At 44.1% G+C, this 13,336-nt stretch overlaps 1 protein-coding gene across 2 annotated transcripts in view; it reads right to left on the reverse strand.

Annotated features, from left to right (window-relative positions):
* The window catches only part of EXT2 (exostosin glycosyltransferase 2), a 142,023-nt gene that overhangs the window by 75,245 nt on the left and 53,442 nt on the right, over positions 1 to 13,336 (reverse strand). For both annotated transcript variants that reach the window (XR_001919203.1, XM_018059215.1), the window contains exon 8: positions 2,733 to 2,864. Coding sequence is in view for 1 of the 2 variants with exons in the window: in XM_018059215.1 (XP_017914704.1) it covers positions 2,733 to 2,864 (132 nt within the window). In the remaining variant the exon portion in view is untranslated. The remainder of the gene's footprint in view (positions 1 to 2,732; positions 2,865 to 13,336) is intronic.

Here is a 13,336-nt window from a genome sequence, read left to right on the forward strand (position 1 = left end):
AAGTGTTAGAGAAAAGAATAATTAGCATTTGTAGGTATCACTGTACATCTAGAAGACACAAGAGAATCAACTTGAAAAAAGTCAAACAATGACAGAACTCAGTCTGAGTATTACTAGTTTATATATAAAAGCCAACAATGTCTTCATACAAAAGTAATCAGTTAGGAACTAAAACGTCAGAAAGCATGAATTCCTTTATCAGAGTGTAAGAATGATAAAACACCTACGAAAAAATTCTGCAAGACTTGTAAAGGACCTGTATAAAGAAAGCTTTAAAATTTTACTAGGAAGACAAATCTTGCTTCCGGATAGCAAGACCTACTGCAATGTAAACTCCCCAGCGGCAATGGATTTTTCTCTGCTTTGCTGACTGACATATCTCAAGTACCAAGAACACTGCCTGGGACAAAACAGGCACTCAGGAAATACCCAGTGAACGAACACATGCCAAAAACAATCTAAAAGTCAGGGTGACCCACCACAGTTCAAATGGCATTTATATTTGTATTCTGGGAGCAACGGACAGAGAGATCAACCTTCCAAGAGAGCAAAAATTCAAGTACTCAGGGTTACTGAAGGCATGGAGAACCAGAATAACCAAAATGTTATTGGTGGAACTATGAACTGCTGTAGTCTTTTGAAAGAGCAATTTGTTAGTATCTATCAACACTCAAGTCCATGGGGTTGAAGAGTCGGACAGGGCTGAGCGACTGAACTCACGGATTGACTGATCAACATTTAAAGTGTGCTTATTCTTCTCGTCATGTCCCTGCTGTGATTAATTCTTCAGATACATTCACACATTTATGTCCAAACACACCTGAAAGGATGGGTGGATGCAATAATATGCATTCCCTCTATTCTTGTTGAAAACAGACCTGCCTGTAAGATAGACCTAAGCGATGGGATCACATACAGCGGTCCGACGCACGATCTTAGCCAAAAGGCCGAGATGTGATTCCAGTGGTCCTTAACACTGAAGTATCCCTATACAGAATGAAATGGAAGTAAGCCCACGATTTAGTTTTAAAGTAAAAAAGGCAAGGTTGAGAATAATATGCATAGTGTGACCCCATTTGTATTCTAAAATTATACAGTACGTCTATACAGGAACAGAAACATTCTGGTAGGTTACCTTTGGCAATGAAGTCAAGGGAAGAGATGGGCAGAAGGAAATCTTCCCTCAAGGAAAACACAAAGATGCCTGGTACTGTTTCGCTTGCCTTGACCGTTTTACTTCCTCTTGGGCACTCCCGTTCAGGAGTACCGCCCGCCCTCGCCCGGGGCTCCCTGGGCATTCCACCCACAGCTCCACTGCAGGACAACTCTTACAACACCCTTCTTTCTGGGTTTCCCAAGTTAGCGCTGAGCTCCTCAGAGGGCAGGGCCTGGCTTCCTCTTCTGCTTTCTCAGCACCTGGTAGAGGGCTGGCACACAATAACCCCTTAAGAAAGGTGGGAGGAAGAGAGGAGGGAGGGAGGTGGGGAGGGAAAGAGAAGGCTGACCAGATGGCAGCACACAGCACTGTTAAGAGTGGGTAGAGTCAGGAGACAAGGATGGCTGGCCACAGAGAGCAGAGCGATGATTCAGTGGAGAGGAGCCTAGCTCTTTCACGCGGAGGGCTCGGGGTCTCGGAGCCAGACAGCAGGTGTGCCCCAGAGCAGAGACTGCGCCCCCCACAGCTGCAGGTACTTGTCCCTCCCAGGCCACAGGTGCCTCATGACTCCTGCAATTAAGGACGAAGCTCTGAGAGCAGCATCTGCCCACCCCATCCTGCTGCTGGAAGGACCAAGGGGTCTCCCCACCCTGAGCAACCCCTAATGCCTCTCTATCATTTTTGCTGATGATGTCCCCTACCAGGGGCCTGAGTGTTAACTGACGTCCATGTAAAGCACTTAGTTAGCATGAAGCACAAGAGGGAGAGCTCAAAATATAAGCCATCACTACACTGCTTAGAGAATCTTTTCAAGAGTTCAGCACCACCATCGCAAAAGCCATCAGGAAGTCTTCCATTTCCAACAAGGCCCAGGCCTCCCAATTTATTTCTGCAATAAACAAACACACTGTCTTCCTAAGCACATTTAGAACAAACTGCTGCTTCAGTATTTGTTACTTTTGTCATCATTTCAAAATTAAACTGGTCCTGCGTGCGTGTGTGCTAAGTCACTTCAGTCGTGTCCTATTCTTTTGTTACCCTGGGGACCGTAGCCCGCCAGGCTCTCTTGTCCACGGGATTCTCCAGGCAAGAATATTGGAGTGGGCTGCCATTTCCTGCTCCAGGGGATCTTCCCAATCCACGGGGCGAGCCCGTGCCTCTTACTCTCCTGCACTGGCAGGTGGATTCTCCACCACTAGCACCACCGGAAGCCCAAACTGCTCCTGTGCTGTGCTTAGTTGCTCAGTCGTGTCCTGCTCTCACGGACTGTACCCCGCCAGGCTCCTCTGTCCACGGGGATTCTCCAGGCCAGAATATGGGAATGGATGGCCAAGCCCTCTTCCAGGGAATCCTCCAAACCCAGGGATTGAACGTAGTCTCCCGCACTGCAGGCAGATTCCTTACCATCTGAGCCAACAGGGAAGACCAAAACGGGTCCTACTGGGTCCCACACATTCTAGCACACTCTTATATCTTAGAAAGCTCAAACTTAAATCACCTCTACAAATTCAGTCCAGGTTCCATCGTCCTGTGAGCTGGCCTGTGCCTGACGCGGCTCACCCCAGCATTTACTCACCACGGCGGGAGGGTCGTTCCAGTCTTCATAGGAGATGGCGGCGTATGGGTAGACCCGATCGCTGATGATCTGCAGGGTGGCCAGGGCGATGGCCTCAATTGACTGGAAGTATGCTTCCCAAAACCACCGTGCCTGGGAAGAAAACCACACTGCGTGAGGGAAGAACTAGAGGCTCCATCGCAGGCACCTCTGGGTCGGGGTCATTTCCTTATTCTCAAAGAAGAGCAAGCCCAAGGCAAAAGCCTGCCCACTGTGCAAGGCAACTCCATCAGAGTGGGCTTTCATCCAAGGCAGTCAAAACGGGACATGAGCATAGGCAACGCACATGGAATTCAATTTAGATATAAAAGAAACGACGTGGGGATGAAATGTCAAGTTTACAGTCTTTATTTTGAATATTACTACTGAAGTGCACATAAAGTACATTCAGCACTCTTATAATTACTATCCAGATATAGAACATTCCAGCACCCCAGGAGAGTCCTCTCTGCTGCACCCCATCAGTATCTCACCTCCCCAAGAGTAATCCCTACTCTGCTTTCTGCTAGCTCACTACGGAATTCCATATTAATGGAACCAAACGGTGTTTACTCTTCTTTGTTGGACCTCTTTGGCTGAACACTGTAATATTGAAATTGGATTTCAGTGTCAGGTTATGCTGGCCTCATAAAAGGAGTTGAAAAGTGAGTAGAAAAAGTTCTATTCTTTGAGAAATGTTAGGCGAGTTTGGCATTATTTCTGCCTTGAAAGACTGAGAAGTCATCAAAAAAGCCATCTCAGGTTTTTTTTGGGGTGGGGTGGGGTGAGTAACGATTTTAAGTCATGGATTTTCTTTCACAGACATAAGATTCTGCTTAGTTTCATGTCAGTATTGTAGGTAGTATTTTTCAACGAATCTGTTCACTTTAATCTGTTAAATGTTTGGACTAAACGTACGTTAATGTCTATTTAATGCCTATAAAATCTGTAGTAATACTTCTCATTTCATTCCGGATATTGATCATGTGTGTTTTCCCTTGGTACTTGATCAGTCTTACTGATGTTTATCAATTTTATTAATCTTTTCCATTTCATTTTGTTGCTTTTCTTCAGCTCAGCTCAGTCGCTCAGTCATGTCTGACTCTTTGCGATGCCATGGACTATAGCAGGCAGGCCTCCCTGTCCATCACTGACTCCCGCAGCTTACTCAAACTCATGTCCATTGAGTCGGTGATGCCATCCAACCATGTTGTTCTCTTTAATCCCCTTCTCCTCCTGCCTTCAATCTTTCCCAGCATCAGGGTCTTTTCTAATGAGTTGGCTCTTTATACCAGGTGGACAAAGTATTGGAGTTTCAGCTTCAGTATCAGTCCTTCCAATGAATATTCAGGACTGATTTCCTTTAGGATTGACTGGATTGATCTTGAGAGTCCACAGGACTTTCAAGAGTTTTCTCCAACACCAGAGTTCAAAAGCATCAATTCTTCAGCGCTCAGCTTTCTTCATGGTCCAACTCTCACATCCATACATGATCACTGGAAAAACTGTAGTCTTGCCTAGATGGACCTTTGTTGGCAAAGTAATGTCTCTGCTTTTTAATATGCTGAGTTTGTCACTGCTTTTCTTCCAAGGAGCAAACATCTTTTAATTTCATGGCTGCAGTCACCATCTGCAGTGATTTTGGAGCCCAAGAAAATAAAGTCTGTCACTGTTTCCATTGTTTCCCCATCTATTTGCCATGAAGTGATGGGACCGGATGCCATGATTTTAATTTTTTGAATGTTGAGTTTTAAGCCAGCTTTTTCACTCTCCTCTTTCACTTTCATCAAGAGGCTTTTTAGCTCCTTTTCACTTTCTGCCATAAGGGTGGTGTCATCTGCATATCTGAGGTTATTGATATTTCTCCCGGCAATCTTGATTCCAGCTTGTGCTTCATCCAGCCCAGCGTTTCTCATGATGTACTCTGCATATAAGTTAAACAAGCAGGGTGACAAAATACAGCCTTGACGGACTCCTTTCCTATCTGGAACCAGTCCATTGTTCCATGTCCGGTTCTAACTATTGCTTCCTGGTCTGCATACAGATTTCTCATGAGGCAGGCAAGGTAGTCTGGTATTCCCATCTCTTTAAGAATTTTCCAGTTTGCTGTGATCCACACAGTCAAAGGCTTAGCATAGTCAATGAAGCAGAAGTAGATGTTTTTCTGGAACTCTCTGCAACAGATGTTGGCAATTTGATTTCTGATTCCTCTGCCTTTTCTAAATACCGTTTAAATATCTGTAAGTTCTCGGTTCACATACTGTTCAAGCCCCTCTTGGAGAATTTTGAGCATTGCTTTGCTGGCGTGTGAGATGAGTGCAATTGTGCGGTATCTTACTTACTTACTTAATTCTTCACCTAACTTTTTTCCTATTTTGTTCCTTTCTGCTTTTATTTTTACTTTCTTTGGTTTTGGGGGACTTTAATCCATACAGCATTTAGATTCTTGAGATTGAAGTTTAGATATTTCAACCTTTCTTCTTTCTTAATACATAAATACAAAGCTAAAAATTTACTTCTATGTACTATTTTAAATGCATCCCACACATTTACATATCATTTTCATTATAATTTAGGTAAAAAAATTAATATCCATTGTAATACTTTCTTTGGCCCAAAGGGCATTTATTAATAGAAGTATATGGTTTAATTTCCAAACATTTTCGGATTTTATATTTATCTGTTACTGATTTCTACTTTGCACTGTAGTCAGGGAACATACATGTTATTTCAAAACCTTGTAATTTATTTAAACTTGATTTATGGCCTGGCACATTGTTTATTTTTGTCAATGATCTATGTGCACTTCAAAAAGAGTATTTTGCTGTTGATGAGTGTAATGTTTTACAATAGCCAAGCAGAGTAAGTTGATTATTTAGTACGATCTAAATATTCTATACCTTTATTGATCGTTCTCTGCCTGTATGCATGTGTGTATGTGTGTTTATTTCCAAAATTTCTACTTTCAAATTTCTGCCCTTAAAGTTTGTCTAAAGATTCTCTCTCATAAAAAGATATAAATGGATTTTAATATTTTATCCCATTTAAAAATCTGTGGCTTTCAGTTGTACATATAGTCCATTTATACTTAATGTAATTTCTGATACAGTTAAGTGCTTGCTCATTTTATTTGTTCACAGAGGTCCACAGATGTACCTCAGTGTAGCTCTTTGTATTTATCCTACTGAGAACTGTATAGCTTCTCTAATCTGTGACTTTATGTCTCCTGATGCTTTCAGAAAGCTCTGTCAGCATTTTTTAAATGTTGGTTCTATCACACTCGCCTCTTCTGCCACTCCAAATCCACACGCGTGTGTAAATGTTCCCACCATGTCCTGTACGTCTCTTATTCTCTTTTCTGTATTTTTCCTCTCTGTGCTTCAATCTGGGTATTTTTCTACTAATATTCCTTCTGGTCCAATCATCCTTTTCCTTTTCCAACAGTCCTTCATCCTTTGTGTGTGTAAGTCTATAAACTGCTATTAAACCCATGTATTGAACTGTTAATTTCACTTCTTATATTTTTCATTTCCAGAATTCCACTTGGCTAAGAAGATTTTGTATCTTTGTTGAAATCCTCCTTCTTTACTTCTATATTATTGAGTATTGTTAGTTCCTGACTGATAACTCCGATATCTGAATAAACTTTAAGTCTCTTTCTGCCATCTCTTTTTATTCTTCATTTTGGTCATTTGGTTTCAATTTCTAGCTTGCATCTTAATTTATTAGATACCAATATTCTGCATTAAAAATTATGGAGATTCTGGACAATCCAGATTATCTTTCTCTTAAGAATATAACACGTTCTGCTGGCAGGCACAGAGAATGCAGTCAGACCACTTTAATCCTGTCAGCTTCAACTTTGGTCAGGACTAACTTTCAGCTTGCCCTTAGTCTGAAGGTGTGGCCTTCTGGGCCTTCAACCAAAGCCTGGGGTGTTTCCCAGGACCCCTCCATCCTGGCCAGCCCTGAACATGGACCTTTGTCTCATTAGCGCTGTATATGGTTGCTGAAATAGCTGCACAGCTCCTTAGGCTCCCAGCTGCCTCTTTCTGCAGGGACTCAGGAGTCTTGCTCTGATCGTGTGCACCTTAGGAGTTGGCAAAGACCTTAATGGAAGACTGCACAGTCATTTTTTGTTTATTTCCCCATGATTCCCTTTCTCTTGAGACTTTTGTCCTTCAAATCCCAGATACTCTGGGAACCCCCTAACCCCAACCTGTCAGCCCTGTGGGGCTGCTGTTTCTGGTGAAGACTCCATACCCAGGACTGTGAATTAGAAGTTCTTGGGGGATGGTGTCAGAGTGAACAGGCAGCTCCTCTCAGGGTGCTCCTGTCTCTCAGGAATTGTCCCTCAAGTCCTGGCTGCTCTCTGAACAGTTGTTTCACCTATTATAATGAGCTTCTGTACTTCTTTTTCTTTTATTGACAGGAGGGTTACTCCCAAAACAGCCACTCTGTCAGAGTCTTCTGAAAGAAGATAGTTTCTTATCCAAGCAGAGTTTAAACTCGATTCCTAAGGAAAGCAGGATGCTGATGCCGATGACCTCTCCAGCTTCATTCAGCCTACGATCCCACTCAAAATCAGAGGCTGTTTGCGTTTATGCAAGGGGGCCGAACATATCCAAGTTTAGCATGAGAAACTGGAAGCATAACCAAAATAGGGAGAGGGAAAAAAAGACACTTTCTAGTCTAGACTTACTGACTTTGGGTCGGTTTCCTGGACAAGTCCTCTATTAGTTAAAGCCTTGGATAACTTCTGAGTAATATGACAACTATTGTTTCTACTAACAATAAGGAGAAGGCAAAGCATCACAATGAGAATTTCTCCTATTCAGAGAAAATCAGAAACAGATTTAGCTTCCAGGGGCATCTGACTTAAGCCGTCCTGCGGTTTGCCATCTGGGTACAGCCAGGGGGGCCTCTTGGCTGCCTGCTGCTACTTCGTAGATACACTCCACTCACTCCAGTCTCCTTCCTGCTCAGCCACGCTGCTGCTTCCCCTCCCATCATCCAGCCAAAGCATCTACAGTTCATGAGGCCTAAGAGAACCTACCTTTTCTGTGAAACCTTTACTAAGCACCCCCAACATCAACAATCTTCCCTTACTAAGACATCCCACCCCATTCACAGCCTTTACCTTTCGGCTTAGTTCTCTGATACACCGTTCTAACACTGCTTTACAGGCATTTCAGATGACCACTTTTCTCTCTCCAGCTACACTGTGAATTTCTTGGCTGTGGAAACTGGCATTTTTTTTTTCTCATTATTATCCTTACAAATGATAGAAAGTTTTGCCTGCTGCAAAGCACTACTGTACCCATGATCTCATTTGCTCTTTATAACCAAGTCTGTCAACTTTTGGGGGTGGGGTGGCAGATACAAATTTCATTTTATATGCGAGAAACTGAGCTATTAAGTGGCAAAGTCACCAATCCAACCCGTGAATCCTAACTCTAAAGTCAGACCTTCTATCTCATTCTAGAATATGAAGAGTACCAGCACAGAGTAAGGAAATGGTCCTCTACCAAGGCACCAAGATGCATGAGCCCACACACAAACACAGCTTAAATATTTACCTCCTTTTCTACCCAAATGGGTTCATCGTCATTTTTTTTAAATTTCAAATCACACCACACTCAAACTCAAGCATTCCAAAGCTTTGCGTTCACATTTAATCACAGTGGAGACAGCAGCGTTTGGGATTTACATGAAACAATGACTAGGAACAAATCCACCTAGAAAACCAGCCAGAGGCACAAGTGTAGGACAGAGACTGATTTAAGATGTCTCAAATCATCTCATCCTGTCCACCAAATTGCAGTTTTCTTGGAAAGGAAGCAAGCCTTGCCAATAATCACAGCTGAAGTGTCTTGGCCTGTGGATAAGTGAACTTCACAGGCTTAATTATTTCTGCAGGACCTCTTTAACACCTTGCAGCATTTAGAAGTCATAATTTACAGCGCCCCCAGGACTCAGCCTAGGCCACTTTTCAGCAGAGAGGAAGGAATTTTCAGCTCTGTTGCAATACACGAAAGCACCACCATTCCCATCCAGTGAGCTAAATGCAAACACTCATTTTGTTTTGAGGTTTTTTTCCCCCCATCAATATGGGCCACACTTATCTCTACCTGAAAACTTGAAATGAGGGATTCTTCCACAAACATGCGGATTCCCCACACACTCTACTCTATGCATCTACACAGCTGAAAGCTAAGTCATATATGAAAAGGTCATACAACAACCTCCAACAAAGCATTTAACTTTTCCTCATGAAACCGATATCACAGTAATTTTGTAAAAGCAGATTTCAAAGCATGGGAACTAAAGGTCCTGTGACACTTTCAAACATTAGAATCATGAAGCAAAAGGCAAAGATGGGGCCAACTTAAAACTATCTCAAGCAAATACAGACTTCAAACTGAAACTGCTACTGTGGTTTAATTTCTTTGATTTTCAGTAACATAAAGCCAACAGGACTAGCAATAACAAGTGTTTAAAGGAAGCAAGCACAATATGGGAGAAAGAGTCATGGTGAAGAGTGTCCTGCATGATTTTAAGCAGCTTGCTTCTGCTGCGAAGTTGCTTCGGTCGTGTCCGACTCTTAGCGACCCCATGGACTGCAGCCTACCAGGCTCTTCCGTCCAGGGGATTTTCCAGGCAAGAGTACTAGAGTGGAGTGCCATTGCCTTCTCCAATAAGCAGCTTCAGTTCAGTTCAGTTCAGTCACTCAGTCATGTCCAACTCTTTGCGACCCCATGAATCGCAGCACGCCAGGCCTCCCTGTCCATCACCAACTCCTGGAGTTCACTCAGACTCACGTCCATAGAGTCCGTGATGCCATCCACCCATCTCATCCTCGGTCGTCCCCTTCTCCTCCTGCCCTCAACCCCTCCCAGCATCAGAGTCTTTTCCAATGAGTCAACTCTTCGCATGAGGTAGCAAAAGTACTGGAGTTTCAGCTTTAGCATCATTCCTTCCAAAGAAATCCCAGGGTTGATCTCCTTCAGAATGAACTGGTTGGATCTCCTTGCAGTCCAAGGACTCTCAAGAGTCTTCTCCAACATCACGTTCAAAAGCGTCTTTTGATTTCATGGCTGCAGTCACCATCTGCAGTGATTTTGGAGCCCAAAAAAATAAAGTCTGACACTATTTCCACTGTTTGCCCATCTATTTCCCATGAAGTGATGGGACCGCATGCCATGATCTTCGTTTTCTGAATGTTGAGCTTCAAGCCAACTTTTCCACTCTCCTCTTTCACTTTCATCAAAAGGCTTTTTAGTTCCTCTTCACTTTCTGACATAAGGGTGGTGTCATCTGCATATCTGAGGTTATTGATATTTCTCCTGGCAATCTTGATTCCAGCTTGTGCTTCATCCAGCCCAGCGTTTCTCATGATGGACTCTGCATATAAGTTAAATAAGCAGGGTGACAATATACAGCCTTGACGTATTCCTTTTCCTATTTGGAACCAGTCTGTTGTTCCATGTCCAGTTCTAACTGTTGCTTCCTGACCTGCATATAGGTTTCTCAAGAGGCAGGTCAGGGGGTCTGGTATTTCCATCTCTTTCAGAATTTTCCACAGTTTATTGTGATCCCCACAGTCAAAGGCTTTGGCATAGTCAATAAAGCAGAAATAGAAGGCTCGATAAAGGACAGAAACGGTATGGACCTAACAGAAGCAGAAGATTTTAAGAAGAGGTGGCAAGAATACACAGAACTGTACAAAAAAGATCTTCATGACCAAGATAATCACGATGGTATGATCACTCACCTAGAGCCAGACATCCTGGAATGTGAAGTCAAGTGGGCCTTAGGAAGCATCACTACAAACAAACCTAGTGGAGGTGATGGAATTCCAGTTGAGCTATTTCAAATCCTGAAAGATGATGCTGTGAAAGCGCTGCACTCAATATGCCAGCAAATTTGGAAAAATCAGCAGTGGTCACAGGACTGGAAAAGGTCAGTTTTCACTCCAATCCCAAAGAAAGGCAATGCCAAAGAATGCTCAAACTACCGCACAATTGCACTCATCTCACATGCTAGTAAAGTAATGCTCAAAATTCTCCAAGCCAGGCTTCAGCAATACATGAACCATGAACTTCCTGATGTTCAAGCTGGTTTTAGAAAAGGCACAGGAACCAGAGATCAAATTGCCAACATCCGCTGGATCATTGGAAAAAGCAAGAGAGTTAAGCAGCTTAACCCTCTCTATTTTTTGAATCTATGCAATGGACACCACACCACCTTTCTCTTGGAGCTGCAGGTTCTGTGAGATGAGGTTTGCAAAGCTCCTTGCCCCGTGCAGAGCAGATAATCAGAACATCTCCTCCACACCTGCACCCATCCTGCCCCTCGAGGTCACTTACAGTATATACTACATTCCGTGCGATTTGGGGGCGGGGAGGGAGATGGGGGAAGAGGAGAGACAGAAGGGATTCTAAGGTTACACTCCATTCATTTCAATTCTTGAAGCCAGGGAAAGAATCCAACTGGTCAGAGAAGGGAGGTAGGTATAATAAAAATAAATACAAGGATGACAGACCTTAATACTGAAAAATATCTCACCCACTAACATGTCTCTTCTACCTGAATCTCTAAGCTTCCAAGGCAGAGGCCAGTACTTCTCTGCAGACCGTGAGAGTAGGGACACATCTGGTTTTGCTCATCACTGGTCTTGCAGCCTCTAGCACAGCACCTGTCAAGGAGTGGACAGTCAAATGTTTGTTGAAAGAACAAATCCATCTCCCTCACAGGCACCACACGCATCTCACGGAACCCTCCAGATCTTCTAAGCACCAGCCCATGAACTTAAAGGAGGAAAACCGTCATTTCATAAAAAGGATCACCTCTTGCATGCAGAATTTTAAAAGGGAAAAGATGGTGGGGGGAAGCGAGTGGACTTGAGGGGGAAAAAAAAGGAAAACTTGTTTCTAAGTGAAATGGCAAGGCGGAAATGGGATCATGGGTGTCCCTTATATTGTGTGTGTATAGACCACGAGAGAATCAGTAGTTAGAACTATGCCTTGCAAGTCTGACCTGGAAGTGTCCAGGATATCTAACCATGAAGAAATTACACAGAAGAACCCCAGGACCCCAAAGTAGTCCAAGGGCGACTGCATCCCAAGCACAGTGACGAGTCTCCAACACCCTTTCATCAGCAGCCAGCTGCACACTGCCCTTTCCAACAGAAACTCCTGAATGTGACCCATGCCAACAGACTTCGTTTTAATATATTAAAAGGACATTTCTAATGAAAACCACAAAATGAAAACTGGCAACGCTGTCCAAACACGTTAACGGTGGATCAGTAGGTACCCCAATATTACTCTACTTCCTCACCCCCACCCACTGGTTGGCCACAAAATAAAAGATCTGCCTCTGCTTGGGATCTAGAAAGTCACAAAGAAACCTGGAATCTACAGTAACAATGAGAAAAAGCCACCAGATACATCACCAACACTGTAACTTGCCCTGGGTGCGTGGGAGAGCTGCGGTCAGAAGGCAATCAGGGACACCCAATTTCCAAGAGTGCCATCCAGGAGCCATGGACACTCAACTCCAGCTCAGGAAGAGCAGAGAAGGCAGGGTGGCTGCTATAAAGGCAGTCGCCAAAACCAGCTGACATTTTAACAGATTCTTCAAACTGAGTGTGGGCTAGTAGGGCATTTTGTGAGTTCTGGACACAAGCAGAATCTGCACTCACTTTTGAGCCCTTTTCTGCTGGATGTTCTCGAGAAAGACGGGGGCAGGGGAAGAAACCAGAAAGATGTCCCTTTCTCGAATCTTTTTTTTTTTTCATCCAAAGCAGAATCTCTACCTGCTGGGGGGTTAGCAGGAAAAGCCCTCACCCCCAAAGGTGGATGCAGATCCTTGGCTTCTGGGAGAGGAGGAGACAGGCAGCTGGGGTGGAAGCAAAAGCCTCTGCTCCCAGGGGAGGGATAGGAGACTCCCTCCAACCCCAGACCCCCACAGACAAAGGGCGGACTCCAGCTGCCCCAGGAACACTGAGAAAGCCACCACCCCACCCCCCACGGCCCCAGCAAACAAGCCTGTGAGACTGAGGCCGGACCAGGGGAACGGAACCCTCCTGGCCCACAGCAGGTCTGGCACCACATACAGGCAACAGAAGTCTACCCACCCGCTGACGGGAGCACGGCTCCCTGTGTAGCGCAGGTGGGCAGGGCCTGCTGGAAGCGGAGGGCAGAGCTGGAACTCTGAGAAAAGCCCCAGTACCCTGTGCCCCACACAAGATCGAGGAGACCACTGGCAGCATCTGGAGTCAGTGGTGTTGAAGGTAAGTCCAGCGACAGAAAAACCCAGACCCATTCCTGTTATAAGCTAGGTTGAGTCAACCTCCCATGTGAATGGCTCACAGAAGAGGTCTGCCCACTGCTAGACATGACATTTACTTTAGGTCACCTGTTTTTCTAACACAGTCCATCACTCAATTAAAGTTTATCAGAAACAAAATATGAGAGAAAACAATCCACTGTCACAACATAAACCCATCAATAGACCTAGGCTGAAAGATGGCCAAGATATTTGGAACTACCAGATGGAGACTTCAAAATAACTATAATTAA

The sequence above is a fragment of the Capra hircus genome, chromosome 15, assembly GCF_001704415.2.
Source record: "Capra hircus breed San Clemente chromosome 15, ASM170441v1, whole genome shotgun sequence".
NCBI classification, from domain to species: Eukaryota; Metazoa; Chordata; class Mammalia; order Artiodactyla; family Bovidae; genus Capra; species Capra hircus.